The following is a 24525-nucleotide window of genomic DNA, read 5'->3' on the forward strand; positions in this document are numbered from 1 at the left end:
TCTCATTCATGGAACTATTTAAATACAAGCCTCTTAACGACCTAGGTGGAAAAGCTGTAGTTTTCCTTTACCATCAAATACTTTCACCAACACTGCTTGAAATCCGTTTGAACTTGCATCCATGATCACAACATCGTTTCTACCAGGCTCGAATGTTGCAAATTGGGAGCTTTTGTCAAGTCTTCCTTAACTATTCTAAAATTCTTCACTGCATGTTTCACTCCGCTCAAATACCACTTTCTTTCTTTTAGACAATGCTTCATTTATCCTGCTCCGACACGTTTGCCACAAACCTGTTAAAACAATCCACCATTTCCAAGTATGATGTTATATTTATTTTTCTTCTCAACATTTTTAATGGTTTACACAAGCTACCTCTTTGGTGTGAAACAATTAGCTGGCACATAATGACCCAAAAATAACAAATATTAATATGTTTGTTCCCATAGCAACATATTTTTTGGCTTCCAGAGTCAGACCATGTTCCTTAGATTTTCTGAGCACTACTATCACATGTTGATTTTGTTCCGGCCGTGAACTCCCAAACACAAGGACATCATCTTGGTAAAAATTTAGATTCTCGATCCAACCGAACAAGATGCCATGACACTTTGAAATACCTAGGATGGAGAAACTCACCGAAATGACACGTGTAAGCTTCTATCGAAATTAAAATTGCAGTCCGTTTATAGGAGGATATGCGGAGGCCAAGTTCAGCGTACCAAAATATGTGGCTGCTGACAAGGACGTCATCTTGTCCGTGATATTGGGCAAATGGTATTTGTCAAATATAGCATACTTACTGCTACACAGCAGTACTTGTGGTTAAGAGTTAAGGTCAAAAACATGCCCAACACTTTTTGATAAGCCCATCCAAATGATTTAGTTGCCCTTGACTGACACATGCACATTCCCTACCACCAACCTCCATCCAAATTCTATAAGTACTTATAACAGCATTTTCAGATGTTTTGTACTTCGTAGCTAGCTGGTTGAAGATCCATTCTATGTAGCTTAACATGCCTAAATGATTTTCGGTATAAACCTTTTAGGAGATACGTACAACAGTCAAACAATATTGGCGAGCATGCTACACGGTAAGTGAAGTTTATTTCAGACACCACTAAAGCAGCAAACATCCTTCTTGAATTTTCAACAACCTACTTTTCTGGAACTCTACCGCTGCCCTAGTTTGTTGTATTCTAGAACATGTTGACGCATCAGTTTAACCAGAGTTCGGTATCATACTGGGCTTTGGAGTTAGGACAGTGGAAGGCAGAAGAAAAAATATTTTACTCTCAAAGAATGGTAAATTGCCCAAAAAAGCTCTGTTGAGGGCTTGTGGCTCATATGGGGAAAAAAGGCAGTTAACAGACGATCCACACATTGATTGCATTTATTGTCTTCCCCCGTCATAAACCTAATTATAAAATTTGTCGAAATTATTTGGCAAGGACTTTAAGTGATCATGAGGACCGTTTGTTAAAGTAGCTTCAGAAATAAAAAGGCAAGCGACTAGAGCCTTCTCATAGTACCCCTGTGGCAAGTGAAAAATAATTTTCATATGTTATCTGGAGGAAGGTAAGCAGCCTCACAAAGATGTTCCCATTACCTTCAGAGAGTTCCCTTGAAAACCCAGAAAGAAATCCAACAAGAAGGAGCGACTAACTCAGTTGTCTCAAAAGGCTCAGCAAACGTCCCAAATCGCTTTAAAACAACTGTCAACGGTCATGTCAGTGGCTCCTGCGACCACAAAGACCACCATTGTTGACACAGCCACTGTCAACATACCCACTAGGTTCCAAAAGAGAGTTTGGCCTCAAGTTACTTTCAAAATTCTTACACACAGAAGAGAGGTCCAAGGACCAGGGACCATGTAGGATGACCACAGCCATATGCTATTACATGTCAAGTGCTAGGCTGAGGATGAAAACTATGATCATTATTAAAAGTTACATCCATTGCAGAGAAAACGCCCCAGTTTGGCAGAGGACATTGAGTCCTCGGATAAAAACTATGTGCATGAGGAAGGGGAGCTCCTAGCGAGACCGCAGACAAACTGATAAGTTGGGCGAAGTTCTGTAATGCCTATCATCATCTGCCTGCTCAATGTATCTGCTGCATCCAGCACAGATTTTAAACCTGTATTGGCAATGTTTTTGCTATCCTCTACCAAGTGAGCTGCCCTCTTTTGATACTGTTCCGGGAGGTGTCTCATGAGTTCTCCTATTTCCTCCCAATGTTGGTATGAACGGCGATTGAGTAGTGCGTTTGAGTTAGCAATATGCCACTGATTTGCAGCACTTCTCTCCACTTTTCAGCCCATGAGGTCCATCCTCTTACTCTCCTTGTCTGGGGGAGATCCTGATGGGCTTGGGAAATTAGCTCTCTTCCTTGAAGTTGATGTAATTATGGAATCTGCCAGAGCAGTACCTTTTATGTATGTTGGATCTTTGGAAAAGTGCTTATATTTCTTCTCTGCCCTAGGTGTAACTTCTTTACATGTGACATGTTATTTTTAAGCCTCCTTTCCTTGGTCCAAGACACTTGGAAGCATAGGCAAGAATTGATTTCATGATTGTGTGGGTAGGAGAGTCTCCAATATAAATCAGGGTTCTTTTCCTCTAACTTGACACAATATCTATCTGCTGCCTTCTTCATGACCGGATCATAAACGCCATTATAGTCAGGTGGAGATGGTCTTGAGGGGTAAGTATCTTCCCCCTCCTCTGGTGAATCTGTTACGAGGTCCTGCCATTGTGTTTCCTGGAATTCTGAAGCTTTAGAACACAGATAAATCTGCTCCTCCTCATAGAGGATTTCTTCCTCAAGTTCTTCTTGAGGTTTAGGAGTTAATGGTGGCTTAATTTCCTCGAGACTCTTGTGCCCTTGATCCTTCAACGTCAAAGACTTCCTGGGGATCTGATATTGTTTCAGACTTTTCTTTAAAATCTTTTTTTTTTTTTTTAGCAGAGTCCCCAATTCGGGCTCGAGGCGTTTTTTCTTTTTCTCTATCTCAGTCACATGTTGCTCTGTGTCAAGACTATCGCCCGTCTTCCTCTTCTACGTGAAGAGTCTTTCGAAGACAAACCTGTCGAGGAACTGTGTCGGTTTTTGTCCTCCTCTGCATCGAGTCGAAGCATCTTTTCCTTGACTGATGTTCGACATCTACCGTTTTTCAAGGGTCTTTACCACTGCAGTGTTTCTTTCAAAGGATCTAAGGGTATTTTTAACTCTGGTCGTGACTGCAGTCATCGAGTGCTTCGATGCCGAAGCTCCCTTTGAGGATTTTGAGTCAGATTTTTGCGAGTCAGGTAAGTTCTTCGGAGGCTGACTTATCTTACCTCTGTTCGAGATGTAGTTTGCCCTCTTATGTGTCAACGTTACCGATCTGGATGTCGACCTCCGTTCCACCTTTTGGTAAATCGGTGATGTTCTCCTCTTCGGAGCTTGAAAGGCCCAAATCTCAAGGGGGGGGGGGAGGAAGGGGGGTTGGGAGTGAGGATGTTGGCCCTGCATATTATAGTGGGCTCTTTTCTGCTGCTCTCTTACCCTTAAGGTCTTTGGGCTGAACACTGAACAGGCGCTGCAGTCCTCACTTCAGTGCTCTACCGGCAGGCAAAGGTTGCAGACCGGATATTGAGCCTTCTGAGCAAACCTGTGATGGCAGTTTTTGCAAAACTAAAATGGTGTCTTCTCCATCAACAAGTACAGGGAGCCCCCTGCACGGCCATTCTCCGGATCTGTCGATGAAAATCTTTTCACAAAAAAACCTCTCCGGTACCTTCTTTATGCATTTCCTTCACACCATTCGATGTTCGGTGAACTTCTCATGATTTTTGGGAAATTTAGTTTCTTTCAATTGTTGGAGAGCCTTCAGCATGCATCCTGACCCAACGGCGGGAGAAAAAAAAAATTCGGGAGAGCAGTTGGCCTTACGTCTAGGGCGGTCGACCTCGGAGCTGGGGAACCAGGTTTGAGTCTCGGCAGGGATGAACAACATCCTGTGATTCTGGGCAAATCACTTAATCTCCCCGTGCCTAGCAAAAATTAACGTGTCCTCATGTAACGCAACTGGTGCTCGTGTAAAGCGCTCTGATCCCCGATACCTTCGGGTCAAGTTTGCGCTATAAAAAACTACATTAAAAAATAAACAAAAAGATGGCGTAGGGTGTGTATGAGGGGCTGAACGTAATAGAAGCGAGAGATTTTAGGTGCACCTTGAAATAATTCGTAAAGACCTCATTTGTGAATTATTGAACATATCAAAGAACTTTGACAGGTGGCATACGTTTTGGATTTATCAAATTTAGAATACAAGTGAAGTTTACCGACATTATATTTTACCTTTTCAACAAACTACTTTGGATTGTTTTGCTGTACATTTTCTATCTTGAAAATGTACTTCCAATAGTAGTGGTACCTGATCAATTCTGCACAAAAGAAAAATTCTTATTTAACCCAATGTTATACATCTAAGAATCAAAAGGTCTAGAATCTGTCGTAGTGTGCAGACAAGTGGGAGACAGGCAGGTCTAGTCTTGCCAGAGTCTAAAGACCAGGATCCCCTCATTGGCAAGGAGATTTGTGCGAGAATCCTCTAGTTTATCAGTAGAGTCTATCATAACCCAGTGGTCTAGAAGCTTTATAAGGAGGTTGCTTTTGATGTAATACCCATTGAAAGAAAGCAGGATCTCGGGAGAAGAACTAAATGTTCCCAGCATGCAGCAGTGGAATACCAGAGACTGCATATCAGAGTATTCACAACCCATATTTGCTACAGCACCATACAAACAGTGGGAAAGTGCTCCTTCATGCCAGACACTTCTAAAACTTTCAGGGGACAGTTGAATTTGTAGAGAAGGGCTGTCTTGATGTTACAGACCTTCCCACGATAAGGAGGATACTGGTAAATGTTTTGCAAATAGTGTATACAATTTAGGAGCCCTTGGAACACTTACCTTCCAGTGTAGCCCTTGGGAAGTGCATACGACATCACATGAACACTCAGAGCTTTCTTGGGATTTGTAGCAATCAGACTCAACACGTGGCTCTGGGAGGAATCACTTTCGTGGGAATGAGGGTGACTTACAATAATAAATAGCAGGCCCTGGTTTAGTGAAGAGAAAGATGAACCATTTCAAACACATTAACAAAAATAAACACTTATTTCAATGCTTGAAGACCAGGAAAAAAGCCACTCCAAGTCTGCGGTTGCCAATAATGACCTTGCGGCAAAGGAGAAACCTTCCTGGTAATCAGCACATTGAATCATCATTAAAAGAACATGGAAAAGGTGAGCAGCAAGAAGGACATACAGAGGTGATGGGATGACTCAAGATAAGACGGATTCCCACAAGATAGCACCCATTCAATGGAAACACCCTTTTCCATAAATAGCTATATTTGTCACTGCACGATCCAGGGATGTGACATGACAGAGAGAAGACCGTGCAGGCTTCGAGTTCACCAAGCAGTGTTCACTTCACCAAGCGTTGTTCACCATCTACCAACGAAAGGATAGAGCCTAGAATAAGAGTGGAGTGTTAAACAGTAGTGGGCACAGTGTTTGTGCCAGATACAAACCCAGTATAATGGAGATCCGCTGATGGAACACGGAAAATTTGATAAGAGGGAAGCAGCAAGAGGACCTACAAATGTTATGGAGGAGCGAAAGAAATGCTGCATCCTTTAAAGATAAATGGGTCTTTGTTTAAAGAGCTTTGTAATTCATTGCACAGTATATGGATGAAAAAGCACAGAAATAAATTGCATACCTAAAGCTTTACAAGCAAGGTTCACCCTCCACTTGTGCTGGAGCCTGGCAAAGGCTGTACAATGCTGGCAATGTACATTCCTGGTATGACCTGATTGCCTTGCTGCTACTCTCTTTCAAAGGCATAACTGGCCTACAGTAACCTCCAAACTAGACTTTAACAGCCTGCACTCCCCTCTGTTAACCGAACTTCCTTATAGCCCCTGTCCTCTGCAGAGGGCAGAGCCCTGGAACCCCTCACCTCCAAAGATCATGGCACAGAAGCCTCTCCTCACTGCGGGCTTCCCTGCCCTGAAACACCTCCCCTCTGCAGACCTCAATGTTTAGGAGCCTCCTTCCTCTGAAGACCTTGCTTTCCTGGGGCCCTTCCCCTTTGTAGACCTTCATGCTTTCAAGGTCCTTCCCTCTGAAAACCTCACTGCACTTAAATGTCCTTTCTCTACAGATCAATGTCATGTTATTTAAATTGGGTATTGTGGATTTGGGTGTTATGTTTTAGCATCGACTCTGAATCTTTTCTTAATGTCTCCTTCAACAGTTCTTATTCTACATACCATTCCCTACTCGCTGTGTTAGAACTTTCTACTGATTTCTGAGCCTAGACTGTTAGAATATGAGAGTTCCAAGAGTGGCGTGGGTAGACTCTCAGTGAAATAAGGTGTTGATGTGCGCAGGCACTTTATTTTGAACTATTAGGCCACCTTACATGAGGGCGGAGTAAAGTGTCATGTTTACAACAGTGGAGACAAAGTTAATTACTGAGAATCCACACGATCTCTGGAAGCACTTTACATCTTTTGCTTATTTTCCCACCTCATAACTGGCTCATCTGAGGTGGAGAGTACCAGTGAGGTGGAATGACCAGTGAATCTCACCCATCATCCTTCTTTGAGCCTTTATGCCACATCTCATTTTTTTTGACGGACGCTTCAGGTGTGATTCGATAATGTACCTGCTACTTTTTCCTGGCATCAAGCTTTAACTGCAACAGCAACACCATGTGTGGGCCTGCCTTTGGGCTGCTGTGCCATTGAGTGGTCTTTCAATGCCGTCGGACGTATTCTGACTTTGTGTTCTTCTTGAAAGAAACACACCATACATGAAACAAAGGAGAGCAGGACACTTTCCTCAGCATTGTAACTTCCTGCTCCATGCGGTATTCACCATTCACAGGATTCTAGAATACCTACTGTTTTATTCAAAGTATGTGTACGTGTACAGTTCGGTACACAGAGACGAAACCATGGCTGATCAAGGAGGTGAGCTTGCTTAATTGTTTCTGCTATCACACACATGCCAAACTCAGAGTAATGGCATTCCCATCTAAATCGGACTTGACCTATATTATGCACAATGGTGCTCCAGAAGCGCTATTGGACAAGCATAACATTTCTTACATGAGACTAACTTGAGTTTATTTTGATTATCTGTTTTCCGATGCAGCCATAGCATTGTAACCTATTAATACATTCTATAAATTCAGCATGGTAAGTGTCTAATAATAGGTGTGCAGATTTCACTGAGATATTTCTCTTAAGATATTTTTGTTGCCTTAATTTGATTTGAGAATTTGTATAGTGCACGAATGCCCAAAGGCATCTAGGCGCTGAACGGTAAGATGCCAAAAGAAGAGTGAGAGTGGAGATTCAAGTTTTTAGTGCCTTTCTGAAAGAGAACAGTGTTGGGCTATTTTTTTATGTCAGTCGGGAGTGAATTCCAAGATTTCACTGTCCCCAGAATAAAACTTCTTCCGCCCCCGCGAGCTTTGATGAATTTGGGGGTTTGTAAGAGTTTGCTCTGTGATGATCTTAGGTTTCAAACCGGTAAATAGCAGGTTAGGTGTTGTTTCAGGTACTAAGGACCGTTCCCATGTAATGCTTCGAACACGAAGCATAAGGATTGAAATGTTATCCTTTTTTCTACTGGGAGCCAGTGCAGCTTTCTCAGTCTGTGGGACATTGATCGAAATTTAGGAATATCCAGCACAGTCTGGCTGCAGCTTGAGTGAATGCTGCTTTTGCAAAGCCCATATAGAGGGCCTTTCCGTAATCGAGTCTAGACAGGGCTAATACTGTCACAAGTGTTTTCACGGAATTCAGCGGTATGAAGGTGGGAACTTTCCTAATCATCTTTAGGATGTAGAAGATAACTGAGGAAAGATTGCTGATCTGGTGTTTAAAGGTTAGAATTATGTTAAATATGACGCCCAAATTCTTCACCTTCTTGACTGGGACTAGAAATTCTCCCCAACAACAATATACTTCTTTATTAACTCAGATCTTGCTTGCATAAAATTTGATCCATGGCAAAAAATGTTTACAGTGCAAGGGTGATTATCCTATACCATGGAAAATGTGTAAAGAGGACCTTCTGATATATATGGTGGCAACTGAAGAGTATACAATGCTTGTTGATAGAAAACATGCATTGTGTTCCATTGCTTGGCTTCTGAGGGTCAAGGTATTTTTAGGGCACTGGCTACATTTATACTTGTGAAGGGTACTGGTGAAGTGACTTATGTTGATGAAGCAGTGGACAGACTTGAGAAAGGTTTTAAACTTTAAAGCAGTCTAACATTAGATAGGCCTAATTTCTACACTTCTAGTGGGAGACCCAAAGAAATATTTGATGATTTTCCTACACCATTACGTTGTTTAGCCAACTCATAATTTAGGAGCAGCTGTGGATTAAATGAGAGGGCAGTCCCTCAACCCACACCATCCTTTATGTGTCATCTCGAGGTCGGACTGGATTTTACTGTGGATAGGATAAAACGAAGCCCCTTAGTTTGTGGACAAGAGCTTGGGGGACTACTGAGGCCCATTTTTTACAAAGGAAGTGTTGATGGATTGCCTGGCTTTAGAAAATGATATTGCAATTTTCTGGATTAAATACATTAAAAGTGTTTTTTTTAGATCTGGATCTAGTGGAATTATTTCACATCCCGGAGGTTTATTGATGCAGGAAGAAAGATGCAGGTGAAGGAAATGTTCCTGGGAAGGCAAGCTAGACTTCACTATGAGAAATCTGACTAACTGCTTTCCAGCATTAACTACAGTCTAATTAAACAGTCTCTGGGCTGTGAGTTTTATCTGCTCAGTGCCCCAAACGTTAAGCATAGTTTGATCTTACGAGACTTTGTTTGAATCTTATGCATTTTTTTTGTAGTATTTCCCAGACAGGGTGACTGAAATGCCCCATTTCCAAAATGTCCTTGCGATAATGCGCCCCTTCAAAGCAATATGCACGTTATGCTTTTTCGTCCGTTATATTTCTCTCCATGCAAGCTTGATCTGTTACCAATTTTGTCCATCACTGGCATCAGACATCGCACTTGTTATCTTCATCTTGTCGTCCTTTGCAAAGGCGAGGGATCCGTTACATCATTGCAACTGGGTAGTGTGGATCTGGGGTTTTGCGTTTTATCAACTCTGAATCTTTTTTCCTGTACCTCCATCAGATGACCTTATCCCCCTGCCTTTCTGTAATCCCCATGGTAGTGCCTTCCTCTAATCTCTGTGCCTAGAAGGTTGGTATAAAGAAGTTCCAAGAGTGGCAGATGGTGTGCTATAGGTAGAATTTCAGTGAGATTGCCATTGATGTGTGCAGACAGTTCCTCTTTTCAGGTATTAAATCTACTTTACACAAAGAATGAGTTAGGTGACATGTGTACAGCAATCGCACTACGGAACCTCTGCTCCGCTTTGGCTTTTCCAAATTCCACCTCAATCGTTCTATGGACTCACCAGTTCAGAATAGGCCTGGAGGCAAAGAGAAGTCTGCTGTGGATGTCCAATGGGAATCTTTTTCAGAAGCTGCCCACTGCTGGCATTCCTGCGGAGAGGGACATTGCACAATATTAGGTATTTTTATTTTTTAAATTCGCATTTTTACTTCAATCCTCCACTTTATTTTCTAGTGACAGATTCCTCTGCTCCGTCAAGATTTTGCATGGCTTGTTGCCTTTAGACAGAATCCACATCTGAACAATTCTTCTGTCTCCAGATCACCTCAAACCTCACCTCTAAAATCAGGGTCTAGAACCCCAGCTTCCGCCTCTCAGGTAGACAACTAATACTTTTACGTAGGAAGGTAGAAAGAAATGCTGTCTAACTGACCTTCCTTGTAAACATCACTGTGGTCAAGGTGCTCATATCTATAAGGCTTGCCTACAGTAAATCTTTCTAACTCAGCAACCCATTACTTCTTGTTTATCTGCCTACCGTAAGACTTTGTAATGATCACATTACTCTGAAGCATGCCTCCTTCCACTGACTTCCCATTTCCAAGAGCATCCAGTTTAGGGAGATCTGGTTACTATGCACTGTGCAGTAGACTAGAATCAATAACCAACACCCCAATACTGAACATCCGGGACTATTTATTAATTGAACCAGTCCAGTCTGTTCAATTATAACCCCTCAAAATCCTCCAGTACAAGAAGTGTTGGGCAGGTGGCAGTCTCCATCCTTGCTTTTGTTTTCTGGAATAGTCCTTATGCCATCAGGGACATCAAAGGCGACCTGAGCTTCCTGGACCATGATACTGTGATTCTATGCCACTGGCATTCTGCATTTTCAATCCGGATTCCTGTGTTTGCCTTCTTTAGTGCCAAAGTACCACCACAATGGTGTATGTTGCACTTTATCAGTGTTTTCAATATATTAATTTAACAGTGCCCGAGCACTGAGCAACCCAGCAAATCACAGCTGCATTACCTGTGAAGAAGGGGATAAGATGGCTTGAATAAAGACTTTATAGATTTGGAAATTCACTTATAACGGGTCCAAAAGTAATGCTCCAAGAGACCTTCCTTCGACTCATTGTGCAGGGACATATGAAGCAACAGTCTTCCACAGATTCATCAGAGAAAGAACATTATGGCATATGCCAAAGTAACTTTTTACGTGAAAATGTACCTTGACAGCACCACTGACACATTGGCCTGATGAAAAATGGTAGAGGAAATACTACAGCATCCCATGTCACCATATCATCACTTTCAAAACAGTGGCGACAGTAGCTCAGGTAGCCCACGCCAAATCAGAGTACCAGGTGGCGTGCTTGGACCTGCGTCGTCACAATTTTCGGGAATACGCAAACCGAATGCATCGGGACCGTGACAAGTCGGGCACACTCCTGGCATGGCTTGCTAAGCAAGATACCGAAGTCCGGCCTATTACCGCAATCATAAATCCCCAGGGTACTCTGGTGCAGTCTCAGGATGAGATCCTCCAGGCGTTCTATCACCATTACTCGGCAGTCTACACTGCTCCCTCGTCTCTCGATCCCAGGGCCATCAACCACTTCCTCGACCCTCTTCCCCTTCCCCGAATTGCCGCTGCAGACCGGAAGGGGTTGGACGCAAAGATAAAAACAACTGAGATTACAAGTGCGGTACGAGCACTGACCCGCGGCAAGGCCCCTGGCCTTGACGGGCTCCCACTTGAATATTACGCCACTTTTGCCCCGCAGTTGACCCCTCGTCTATCAGCAGTATTAGACTCGGCGCTTAGACTCGGCGAACTGCCCGGCTCTATGAGAGCGTCGGTGATTGTGACATTTCCGAAACCCGACCGGGACCCTCAACTCCTCGCCTCCTACCATCCCATCACACTGCTCACAGCGGACTGTAAAATCCTGGTAAAAATTTTGGCGGACAGATACTCTCAAATCATATGCCCGTTAGTACACCCGGACCAATGCGGTTTCGTTCCAGGGAGGAATACCTCTCATAATATTTGGCGCCTCTTTCACATTCAGGATCAGATTGGTGATCGATTTCCGCACGCAGCATGTCTGATCTTGGACATTGAAAAGGCATTCGACACCCTAACGTGGCAATTCCTCTTTGCAGTCCTGGGGCGGGCGGGTCTCGGCCCCACGCTCATAGCCTATACTCGCCTACTCTACACCAATCTTACGTCCCGGATCTGCCTCGGTCGCTATATCTCCCCGGAATTCGCGATACACAGGAGCACGAGACAGGGGTGCCCCCTCTCACCCCTCTTATTCGCACTCGCGGTAGAACCCTTGGCCATCCGGCTCCGTAGGGATGGGCAGGCCTGGGGTATCCCACTGGCGGACGTCACACACTGTGTATCCATGTATGCGGACGATCTTCTCATATATATACGGGATGTGACGGCGGATCTCACCGCACTTGAGACCGCCCTGGCGGAGTTTGCGGAGGCCTCGGGGCTGAGAGTGAACTGGGACAAGTCGATGGTCTATCCCCTCCACCCGGACGTCCCCTCTCGGGAGGTCTGGATCGGTGACCGGAAACTGCACTGGGCGACGGAGGGTCCCCGATACCTCGGGATCCGATTATATCATTCCCCAATCGACATTTTTGAGGGGAACCATCGGAGAGCACTAGCAGGGATACGATCCTCCATTGGGTTCTGGCGGAGTTTACCGTTGGCCCCGATTGGCCGGGTAGCCCTGGCAAAGATGATACAGGTCCAGCGGCTCTTGTACTACTTCACCAATCTCCCAGTGATTCCCCCCGCTCCTTCTTCAAAGATTTAGATACGCTCCTCAGCTCTCTAATATGGGGGCAGGGACGGCACAGAATCGCGCTGGCCAAGCTAAGACTGCCCACGACGCAGGGGGGGCTCGGGGCGCCCTCATTCGAAGCCTACTTCCTGGCGTCGCAGCTCCAATGGCTCTCATATTGGACGGCGGAGCGATGCCTGCTTGAGACATGCACTGTCACAGGATGTGTGCCCCTGCCGGGTTCCCGTCCCACGCGAACCTACCCCCCTGCAGGTGGACATTGCCCGTAAATGTGTGCAACGTATCCACCACATGGCACCGCGCTGCCCTCCATACACGCCATCACTACCGCTGGTCGGCTGGCCCAGAAATGACGGATTTTTCACACCCGTCATGCTTCGGGTTTGGACGGCGAGGGACATTGTCGAAGCGGAAATGCTATTTGACGAGGGACAGCTCCGGCCATACCGACAGCTCATGGAGGATTACGATTTGCCCCCAGGCCAGTTTCTGCTTCACCATCAACTCCTCAGCCACTTTCGACCATATTCTGACTCACGCAGGGGGAGCCTCCCACACACCCAGTCCTTCACACAATCTTACAACTGGGACGGGGTCGACACCTTATTACATGGTTGTATAAATCAATTGGGGACCGAACACCCCCACTGCTGGTGCCTCTCCGAGCCCTATGGGAGGAGGAGACAGGACGACCATTTCACGACAGCGAATGGGACAGAGCGATAGAATTCCCCAAAAAGTATCCAGGAATGCCCCGCTTTAAGAATATACAGTTTCACATTATCCATAGGGCCTATTTGACGCCAGCGCGCCTTCAACGTTTTTATCCCGACACTACATTTCTATGCCCTTGTTGTCAGGCGCGGGATGCTGCCTTCTTTCACATGTTCTGGACCTGTCCGGGCATTCAGAACTATTGGACATCTATCCACTCAACACTCAGAGATCTCACTGGGCTGACCCATTTGACAACCTGGGAGGGATGCGCGCTGGGTATCCTGGGGCGGAGAAAGCGACACAAGGTGCCGATGCGCTTCGTCTTCCTGGCCCACCTATTGGCCAAACGCTGTATAGCAATGCACTGGCGGTCCCCTACTGGTCCTCCACTTGCAGCTTGGGTAGGGGCGGTTCTTAAATGGGCTGCTGCGGAGGAGGACGCAATACGAGAGGAGGAGGCCAAGGGTACCCGTAAAACCCCAATCTCTCTAGAATGGGCGCTCCTACTACACCAATTCAGACAATCTCAGACCCCAGCTGCACTGGCAGCCGACATGCATACCCCGACGCCGCACCGCCTCACGCGTCCGGGTCTCCACGGCAGGGGATCCCCCCCAGTGTCCCCCCCGCACCACCTTCGGGCCAGATGGGTTCCCCCCCCTGCTCACCTGATGCACCCCACGGTTCCTCATCCCGGATTGTGCACACGCCCACCCCCCCTAGATGGACGGCAGCTATATAGCCGAATGGGCAATGGCAGACTCGGGACATAGCCTAGACCTCGTCACTCAGAACTTCATGGCATCCCCCAGTTTGGTTCTCCTCCCCAGTTTTCTATACAGGCAATGATCTGCTACAATACAGACCACTTCCACACGGAACAAGACATATACGTACTCTCTATATTGATGTTGGTCTATTTGTCTACTCATGTAACATACTCATTTTCACGGAACGTGATGTATGTATGCTTATATTCTTAAATGCCAATAAAAAGAATTTTCAAAAAAAAAATCATCACTTTCAAAAGTGTAGGGTGTGAAGTGGTCTTAACTATTTAAAAAGTGATGTTTCATTTCCAGGTTAATGATTTGGTGATTGGGGAGTTCGCTACTACATTGCGGAGCACAGCTTTGAGGGTACATCAGAGAAAACTAATTGCTGCACTGCTCTGAAATTTGAAGCTATGCCACCCGCACCTCTAAAGGTCACTCCTAACCTGATTTCTATCTTTAGGAATTAACCATTTAAAGAATTGGGGTTGCTGGAAAAATCTTGGAAGACATTTGACATTTTTAAAGACAACAGCAATGCAGATGCTTTTAGACAGACCGAAAGAGTGAATAGTGCGGTTATATGAACATCAAAATTTCAGGTGCCAACATAGTTAATTTTCCATATCTAAAGGAACTGTCCTATTTGAGTTCGAAATATTATTTACTTGATTAATTATCAATAATTACTTATGGTTAGGCCAATTTAATTACATCAAAAAATTGTAATAATAAACCTGTGCAATTCACAAAGAGGCAGAAGAAACTACACAATGTCATCCTAAAGTAATCACCAATTGGCTTTTTAGATAGTCGTGGAAGGACACTGCTTGGAAGATCTTAGAATGGTTTCATGAGGACACATGCTACAGTTTGGTAGAGTGAAGGTCCTCTTCGAGTAACTCTTTTTGGGAGTGATGAAGGCACATTCTCTAGAAAAGACGATAGGAGCTGGCATGTGTGAGATTTCATCAGGGAAATCAGAGCAATGAGCATGGGAACAAGCCATCATGGGGTATCGCAGTACAGGCTGGCAGGGTGAAAATCTTCTCTCGGCGCAGAGGCAGGAAATGTCTCATGAGAGTGTGCAGTAAAATGGTGGCAAAGTGAACTACTAAGACATGCAATCATAAATTGCAGCCTGCTTCTTACCAAATGGCCAAGTGAGTCGGAATCTCTTGTCGAGCAGCGAACGAAAGTACACGCTGCCGGTGCATTTAAACTCTGGACTTGGCAACACGCATTCACGCTATAAGTCGTTCTGACTTTTCTAATTGACTGTTTGCAGAAATGTTGATACTTTGTGACCCGAACATTGTTTACTTGGAATTTCAACTGCTACGCCCACTAATGAAAAGCGAGTCATGTAGCTTTCGGCAGTGCAGATTTACCTTTTTATCTAATTAAGTCATTGTTAGAAATGGGGGTCTCTAGTTGGCAGAGGTAGGTACCTTTGACCAAGTAGGGGCCCTTGCTTCTAGTCAGGGTAAGGGGGATACACTCCTGAATAACCCATGCTCACCCTCCCTTGGTAGCTTGGCACGAGCAGACAGGCTTATCTCAGAGGCAGTGTATAAAGCATTGTGAACACACAGTAATACAGTGAAAACACTACAAATGGGCACCACACCAGTTTAGAAAAATAAGTAATCTTTACTAGACTTAGCACAAGACCAAACAACAAAAATCCACAATTCTGTAATCAAAATAAGACTTTAAAATGGTAGAAATATCTTAGTTCAATGGAGATGGTAAATGCGATACTTTACTCTCAAAGTACCTTGAATGCGTAACGCAAAACGAACAAAAAGGGTAGCAGGGAAGGTGATGAGTCGGTTCCTTTCTTCGTGGGAGGAGATGCGTTGGTTCCTTAATGCAGCGCAGGGGAGGTGATGCATCGGTTCCTTACCGGAGAGGAGGTGATGTGTCGGTTTCTTACTGCGTTCCGGTTACGATGCGACAAAATGGCTCCTTGATGCGATGATCCGGTGCGATGCAACAAAAGGGCGTCTTTGATGCGATGCAAGAACGAGGATGCGATGCGTGCACGCCCAACGGCCGTGTAGCGACTCGCGACAGGCCCTGTGACACACTTCTCCGATGATGCAACGGTGACCTCTGCGGCTGCGGCGCGCTTCTCTGGTGATGTGTCATGCTTCGTCGGTGATGCGATGGCGAACAGCTGCGGCGGCGTCACGCTTCTTTAGTGATGCGATGGCAACTGCTGCGGCGGAGACGCGCTTTGTCCTTGGTGCGTCGTGCTTCCAACTCCCAGAAACACGCAGTCTTCAGAGGGCCCAAAACAACAGCAGGCACCTCACTGCAGGTAGAATTACCAGCAAGGGAATTCAGGGGGAGCTGGTGGTGAAGTCTTTGTGTCGCTGAGACTTCAGAACAGGAGGCAAGCTCAGCTTCAAGCCTTTAGAAATCTTCCTCAAGTTAGTAAAAGTACACACAGAGTTCCTTTTCTCCTTTCCTTGGCAATAAAGTAACCACTGCAGGCCAACCCCAAACAGCAGAGGGGCAGTCTCCTCCTTCAGTTTCCTTGGTTTTTCTCCCTGGCAAAGGTTTGTCTTGATTCCCAGAAGTGATCTAAAGTTCTGGGGTCTAGGCCCCAATATTTATACTGCAGAATTCTTTGTCCTCTGAAGGTAGAGGGTGCCTGTGCCCAGCCAAAACTAGTTCTGTCCTCCCTGGTACAGCTTCCTGGCAGGAGGTGGAGACAGCATTGTTGAAAGCAGACCTGGCCGAGGTAGTTGAAAAGAAAACTCCTTCCCCTACTCTCTATTCTATGAGTGCTCAGGTCAGTGAAAGGAAATCTCCCCCCCCCCTACTCTCTATTCAATGCAGGTCCCATTCAGCCCAGCCCTGATCCATCAGACTGCTGGAGCCAAGGCTCTCTCCAGCCACCTGTCACTCACAAACCAGACATGGAATACACAAGCCTAGCAGAGGCATGTTGGATGGTTAGGCAAGAAAATACCTACTTTCTAAAAGTGGTATTTTCAAACACAGAATGTAAAAATCACCCACACTAAAAGATGTATTTTAACATTCTGAGTTCAGGCATACTAAACTTTATTTTCCTATCTTGTTCCCAGGGTCAGTTATGATTATAAGATGTTTTAATCAAACTGCCCATTCTGGCCTATGGGAACAGGTAGCCTTGCAATAGTGAAAAACTAAATTGGCTATAATTCACTACCAGGACATGCCACACACATCAGGACATGTCCTACCTATTACATACAATGCACCCTGCCCTTGGGCCAACCTTAGGGGTGACTAATATGTAGAAAAGGGAAGGTTTAGAAACTGGCAAGTGTGTGCACTTGACAAGTCGACATGGCAGTCCCACACTGCACACAGGCTCTGCAAAGGCAGGCCTGAGTCATATTTTACAAGCTGCTTCTGAGGGTGGCACAATCAGTGCTGCAAGCCCACCAGCAGCATTTGATTTACAGGCCCTGGGCACACATGGTGCACTGGACTAAGGTCTGACAAGTAAATCTAATAAGCCAATCATGGAGTCACTAATCCATTACATCAATTTACAATAGGGAGCACATGCACTTTGGCACTGAACAGCAGTGGCAAAGTGCCCAAAGCATCTAGACCAGCAAAAACATAGCAAAAACACAGGAGGCAACAGCAACAAATTGAAGGGAGACCCACGTCAATGGTGCCAGGTCTAACAGTTGTGTATCTTTTCTACACATGCATTTGAAACACATTTCATTTCTTGCTCCATAGAATGAAGATATTTTTAGCCACATGTACAGAAACTTCAACACAGGCTGTTTTGAATTACTGACCACAGGTACAAATTACATTGTAGTTTATGAACACAAATTTAATTAAATTTTGGGAAGGGTTAGCTCCAATTAATTTCATTATTTTTTTTGTTTATTTAGATTACACCCAGTCACGGCCCTGATGAGAATCCCATAAATTGTGCTGAGGTTCGAACGTGTTGGCACATTTTACCAGATTTTAACCCTATCATAGGGAATAATTCCTTGTGTAAATAAGGTTATCCATGAATATGTTAAAAATGTGTTCCCTCTGGTAGCAATCTTGTAACTTGGACTTGAATGTGGTTAACAAATTTCCACTCAGGTTGCGTTGTCTTTTCTGAAACCATGACTGGGTCTGAGGTTTATGTATAGTTATGTGCGTTGTAATGTTTTTGTCAATTGTAATAGTTTATGTTAGCTGTCAAAATGTTCATGTTTTCATTGTTCTGAACACAGATATAAATAACTATGCTCTTTGAAATAATGTGAATAATTGGGTAAATAAATACTCCGACCATAGGATTATTTCATGGTTTGCTATTTAAGCAATGTATAATATAAATGTGATAACTAGATCTTGTTGCTTCTAATAGTAGGCCCTTTCTAGTTGTCATATTAGGGACAAACCCCCTTTGATCTAAATCTTACCAAATAACAGCATTGTTGGCTGCAGTTGTCCCAACTAAAGCATTTCTCTCTCCTTCCACCTCAGCAAAGGACAAGACTGTCTCCTCTGGAGAGCGCAGGGCAAGAGTCTCTTGGTTCCTAGTTAAGAGGATGGGAGAGTAAGAGGTCATTTTAAAAACAAAAAAGACACAAGGTTTTCCAATACAAAGCTCTACTAACAATCAATCAGCTCTGGGATAGTTACCTGTCCGGCATCCAATAAAATGAGCACCAACAGAGGCAACCTTATTTATCAAGGGTTTTGTCAAACCTTTATTATTCGTTGGATTTTTCTTACAGACCACAATTTCTTACCTTTACTTCACTCAACATGTTGACTAGGTTCTTGTCAGGTAGACCTCAAGCTGCTCGTGCTACATCAAAAACATTTCTCCTAAGTCATTTTTAGAGGAGCTTGATTGACTATTTCCACATGAACCTCACAAGAAGCCCACCTAAGAGATGTCAAACCACTCATGAGATGTTGATCCTAGTACTGATATATTAAATAAGGTCCAATATATAAAGTATAAAGTAACCCCTACAAGTCATCGAGGAGTTCTGTGACTATACAGAGGAAAGAGGCCAAAGGCCGTCGAGATTCCTAAACTCACCTTTGAATAACATTTTATTTTGTCTCAAAGAGGGTGAGTGGATGATATTTTAAAAGGCTTTAACTTAATCACTGGCACTAATGTTAATCTGCTTAGTGCCCCCACTGATGGCTGAACCCAGCATGCTCCTCAATCGTTTGATAAAACAGGTAGTGTGACATGTCAGAAGATTCATGCAGCCTTGGAACACTCCCCATCTCCAAAACCCTGAAAAGGTTCCTACTTTCAGGGCTGCTTACAGAAAGGCGACAGCTAAACGTAAGTGTTTCACTGCTATTAGCAGCAGCGTCAGGGCAGTGTTCTTTAAGGTGGTGAATAGTCTGTGCAGTGGGAAGATGTCTTCCAAATATAGATCAGTAGCACATATCACAGCTAACATGTGGGTTCGGAATGTTCAATCTAGTTATATTACTATTACCATCTATAGCTTCTTTCCGGATTATGCTTCTTTCTACCCCGATAGATTTCTGAGCATGCGGAGGTTGCGTCTGGGCGTAGGTACAGCCCCCCCTCTACCAAGGCTCCTGGTCTAGACAGGCTGCCTGTAGATATTTTTGAACATAACATTTAGCCATGGTCACTGCTGATTATGAAGGATCTAAAAACTGATGGTATATCTGCTATGGTCACAATCAATTATGGTTAAAATTTAGAAAACGGGTGACAGAGGAAACCCTAGATGCTATCATTCTGTCTCTTTTAGAGATTCAATAGTGAAGGAGGGTGGTAAGATGTTAATGTGTAGAATTAAAGACTGGGCTTTTGGGCAGGCTTGGGGACGGTGGAACAATGTCTTAATCTGCATTTACTTATCAGCAAATATGTATCTTTCCTAGGTGAATCACCGTATCAGGAATTTATGGACCTCAGTTCAGCCTTTGACCAAGTCAATAGGTGCAAGTTTTGGTCCAGTCTTCCAGGTATGGGAGTGGATTCCAGTATCATTGATTCAGTGTGTTGTTTATATTTTAATCTCACTGATAAAGTCAGATATGGCCATGGAGCACGTGCTTGGAGAGCTTAAATCTGGCTCTTCTATTTACTACTTGTACAGAGAGATTTAAAGTGGAGCGGCAAGGACAACCATAGATTGGGCACCAAATGTCATTATATCGACTGCTGACGATGTAGTTATCATGTCTAAGAGTGCTAATGCTCTCAATTAATTGAATGACTGTGCAGGAATCCAGGGCTTCACAGATCAGTCTAATCAACAAGCGGGAGAAAACAGATTTTTTAGGTGCTTGAATAGTATGCCTATGGGAACTTCTAATTGTATATGTCACAAATAACATGGACAAAGTTATGTGAAGGATATAGTCAAATTATCGCCTAACCCATTGTGATCTCAGTCTAGTCCAGTGCTACGCCTGGCCTTTTTCGAGAGATTATTTGTGATTGTCTTAGCATAAGACGCTCACCACAAGATAGCATGGTAAATTACAGCAGAGATGTCCGTGGTGACTTGGGTCACTCAGAGCTGCTTACCACAAAGTGGAATGCTTCAAAGAAAGCAAAGACCTAGTTTAAACTGTTGTTTGTAAGAGGGGTGGCTGTCTCGGGAGACCATTGAATTAGATAAGACATCAGTCAGATCTTTTATTATTTAAAAAATCTTCACCACGGCTGGAAGATGAATTACGGCTTTTCAGTGGAGGGTAAGAACAGAATCTTTTAGCTAGATTTAGACTGAGCATTGCACATCATCTTCTGTCATTTACAAAAGGCTGTCTATCAGCGGGCATTTCTCATTATTGTACTGGATAGAATTTGTCTGTTCAAACTATAACACATTTTATGTTTTTTCTGAGAATTTTATCCACCGCTTAGAAAGATAGATGGTTTCCTCTTTTTGGAGCTGTTACTACTGATGTAATTTCATTTGGTTTGTTGTATCGTGGGACGGTTTTTAGTGATGGCTCTAAAATCTACTGTTGAGGATTTGGAGTGATGAATTTGATTTTTCAAATAACTTGCTACTTAAATTTCTTGCCTAATACTATGCTGTTTTTTTATTGATTTGCATTGCACAGTGCTGAGTGAGTGTAAGCCTTTAACAGACATTCTGACATTCAAGTCGGGTGGAAGGAAGAGGGAGTGAGGCATACGCCAGTGTTAATTATTTACAGTAAACGGTCTGCTTCTGTGGTTGAGCTAGTATTATTATGGGCCTGGAAAGCTGTTCCTCTTGGGACGCTTTGTGCCACTAGTGTATGCACGCACTGCTGACATCAGCCTTGTAACATAACACAGAATCCGACTGATGAGACACTCAAAGACCATACAACAGAATGGACCACATTACAAAAGAAACCAACACTTCACATTCTTCTCAATTGTCTCAACAAAAATTACCTTATATTTTCCACAACCCCCTTGGCGGTCGAACTGCTCCACTTTCTAAATACCACCATATCGGAAACTGTAGACATTGATTCCCCTCTACAAAGCACTCATAATCTACGAAAAACATAGCTGTTCAACTCCTTCAAGTCACCAAAGCTAGAACACTAAAGCGCTTTTTCAACCTGAAGAAAATCCTCAATGTATCTACCACTATACACTACAAAACACTTACCTCCAAAAGAAATGGATAGTGAGCTTTCACTTTATGCATCAACAAAGCAAATAATTCCCCTGCAACCTTGGATTACCACAACCAAATGGAGATAAAACACTCATCTGTTTCAAATTCAACAATATTTCTAAAGTTAGTGAACAAACATTCAAAGCCACCACCATCTTTCATCAATCATACCAGAACCAAAAGACAAGCTATAGCTTGCACCCGCTTACAATGATCCCCTTCAACACCAGTGAACCTTATGTACAGGTCTGGACAAATGTGCATGTTTTAATGACACATTATGAACCTACAAAGGGAGTGCTGTATCTACAATTCGAACAACTTTACCAAGGCAATTTTCTTCACTAATCAATACCATTTCCTCCACATATTCTTTATTGTTTAAAGACTACCATGTAGTACATACAAAATGGATGGAGTGCTGTAAGCAAGCAAGGATATAGGCTAAAGCATGTTCTCAGGCACATGGGTTCAGGCAACAAAGTTTCGCAAACATACGAAGTGAAGATCAAGTCATTGAATCTGAACTTTTTTCCCCATAGATGGACCTTCCCGAAACATTGCATGCCGAAACTTAGCTGGCCGAGTAAGCAGACTGCAACCTTTCATGCAAACTCGTCCATGCGGTCAAAAGTTCTAGGTAACTCAAAAAATGACTTATCAATCGAAACATTGTCTTAACTAGAACTACAAAGTGGCGACCACCAATGTGCAATATTATATTAACTGAAAAATCAAAGGGTTACAGTGATATTATTGTTGAAATGAGACAAGAACAATTGTTTAAAACCCGAATGACCACAGATTTTCGCTACTTGAAGTTTAATGAACCAACTATAACTTGTACGCCGATCATGCACTGCTTATGACCTCACATACTATATCCATCATGACATGCTAAATGAGATAGTTGCCGACATGACTGATGACAATTCAAATTACATCATTGATGGCATCACTGATGAAATCATCCAGTCATTGTGAGAGGCTCCCAACTTGGATGTGAACTTGAAGGAATTCAAAAAACGGCACCGATGCCCAATTTTATATCACCAATCAAGTGATAATGGACATAACCATTGACCACATGTCGGACACACAGCATGTAGGTCAAGTCACCCACATTTGGTAGATGTTACTCACTATATATCAGTTTTCACCCATCTAACAAACAAATGCCTCAAAATGTATAGGGAGTCACACCCTTGTTAAACTGAGTTTGTATTAACCTTGACGGGGACACCCTCCTAAACATTACACATGACCTGCAATTTTAAGTTAAGAGGCTGTAGGGTGTGCATTTGCCTTCTGCCAGGTCTTATGGACAAGCCTCAGTAGTTTGTAAAAATACACTACACACATTCCTGACATGAGCCATGCTTATGACCCTAGTCTTGAGTTACACCTCAAAAGGGGTTACCTCAACATTATTCAACCAAGTGCAATACCTAAAAATCTTCAACAAAGTTCTGGAAATAAACATCTACAACTTATAAATGTCCTTGTTACATAGAATTTGTCTGTAGCACTGTTTACACCTATTTAACATAGGCAAGCACCAGGCATCCACTGGAGGATAATATATTGTCAACAGTAGCTGCGGCTTTTCTCACAACCGACTTTGGCTTTAAGCCACAACCTACTTTGAAACATGCCTGTGCAATCCACATCAAGTGTGCTCAGCCTTTACTTTGGTTAACATGGAGTACTCCAGCCACTATAACCAAAGCACCACATAACACTTTCACCATACACAACCACACTTGCCTCCAGGGCTTACATCATTTCTATACGCCCACACACGCGCACACACAGTAACTCTATGCTGCACACGACTATGGGCCGTTTATTAAGAAGATTATTTTTTTAAATTATGTAATGGCTAATGGTGTAATTTGAACAGTAGTATCAAAGATTATGGAATTTGAGATACCATCAATGATGTCATTTAACATGTCAAGATTGATGTAATATGCAGGGTCGTAAACAGTGCATGATGGGGCGCAGGCTATAGTTATTTCACTAAACTATAACTGGTGAATTTCAGTTTAGTTGGTTTTTAATCCTTAGTTTTTATCTAATTTCAGCACTTAACTATGCCACTTTAATCCTAGATTTTTTCAGTGAATTCAGTGAGTTTTTTACCACGAAGATCCTATAACAATACCCAACTATAACATCACTTTTACATGAATTTCTGTAGGTTCTGGACCTAAGCATACACCCAGCCCTTTCTGGAATCCTGTAGCCAACCCTCCTCCACTGCCATGGCATTTGGCCGTGGCCAGTGGGAAGGTTGCCTGCAGGACTTGGCCTCCGACCCGGTCCTACACTCAAAATTAACCATTTTAGGAAAGTGGGTTATTAGTTGGGAAGGACGTGGGTCCTTCTCAAGTAATAAGTCTGCAATCTTAAGTCTACTGGACACCTAGTATCCTGTTGTAGCACTTGACTCTCTCAGCGTAGCGAGGCAGAGCAGCCCAAGGCATACTCAGGGCAGTGATGTGGGCTAATACTCCAGTTTGAAGATAAGTAACAAACAACCAATAAATCATTGACCTGCAAGTGCTTTTACTTAAAAATAAAAAAGTCACATACACACAAACTACTTGATGCTACACATGAATTTACAAATGTGTACAATTAGGCAGGTGGAAATGCCTACAGTGAGACCAGCCCAACAGTCCTAATCCAAAGCAAGCCCATAACCCTAATTCCATGAAAACATCACATTTACTAGACACGATATACGGGTGTATAGTTATCAAAAGATAGTCCTACTCATTTTGTCAGGGTGTCACACATTCATAAAAGCAGAAATGTACCATAACAGACTAATGCAACACCATAAAAACATCTAGGGCAGGTAAAACCTTACTTATGACATTCAATAGAACATATAATGCCTCACTTTTAACTTGTTAATAAATCAATAAAACATTCCTATAATTTTCATTAAGACATACAAAGTATCATTGACAATTTTGGCATTTTTAATAAAGCTATACAATTTAAATAATGAGTTAGCATGAGTCTTTCTTCTACTTTCAACATGCTGCAAGAGCACACTCACAGC

At 43.4% G+C, this 24525-nt stretch overlaps 1 protein-coding gene across 3 annotated transcripts in view; it reads right to left on the bottom strand.

Moving 5' to 3' along the window:
• The window catches only part of PALB2 (partner and localizer of BRCA2), a 117758-nt gene that overhangs the window by 9696 nt on the left and 83537 nt on the right, over window positions 1–24525 (bottom strand). For all 3 annotated transcript variants that reach the window (XM_085629483.1, XM_085629481.1, XM_085629482.1), the window contains exons 11-13: window positions 18231–18347; window positions 9523–9610; window positions 4962–5110 (exon numbers count right to left, since the gene is read on the bottom strand). In XM_085629483.1, the coding sequence (XP_085485609.1) occupies window positions 4962–5110; window positions 9523–9610; window positions 18231–18347 (354 nt within the window). The remainder of the gene's footprint in view (window positions 1–4961; window positions 5111–9522; window positions 9611–18230; window positions 18348–24525) is intronic.

The sequence above is a fragment of the Triturus cristatus genome, chromosome 10 (genome assembly GCF_964204655.1).
Source record: "Triturus cristatus chromosome 10, aTriCri1.1, whole genome shotgun sequence".
NCBI classification, from domain to species: Eukaryota; Metazoa; Chordata; class Amphibia; order Caudata; family Salamandridae; genus Triturus; species Triturus cristatus.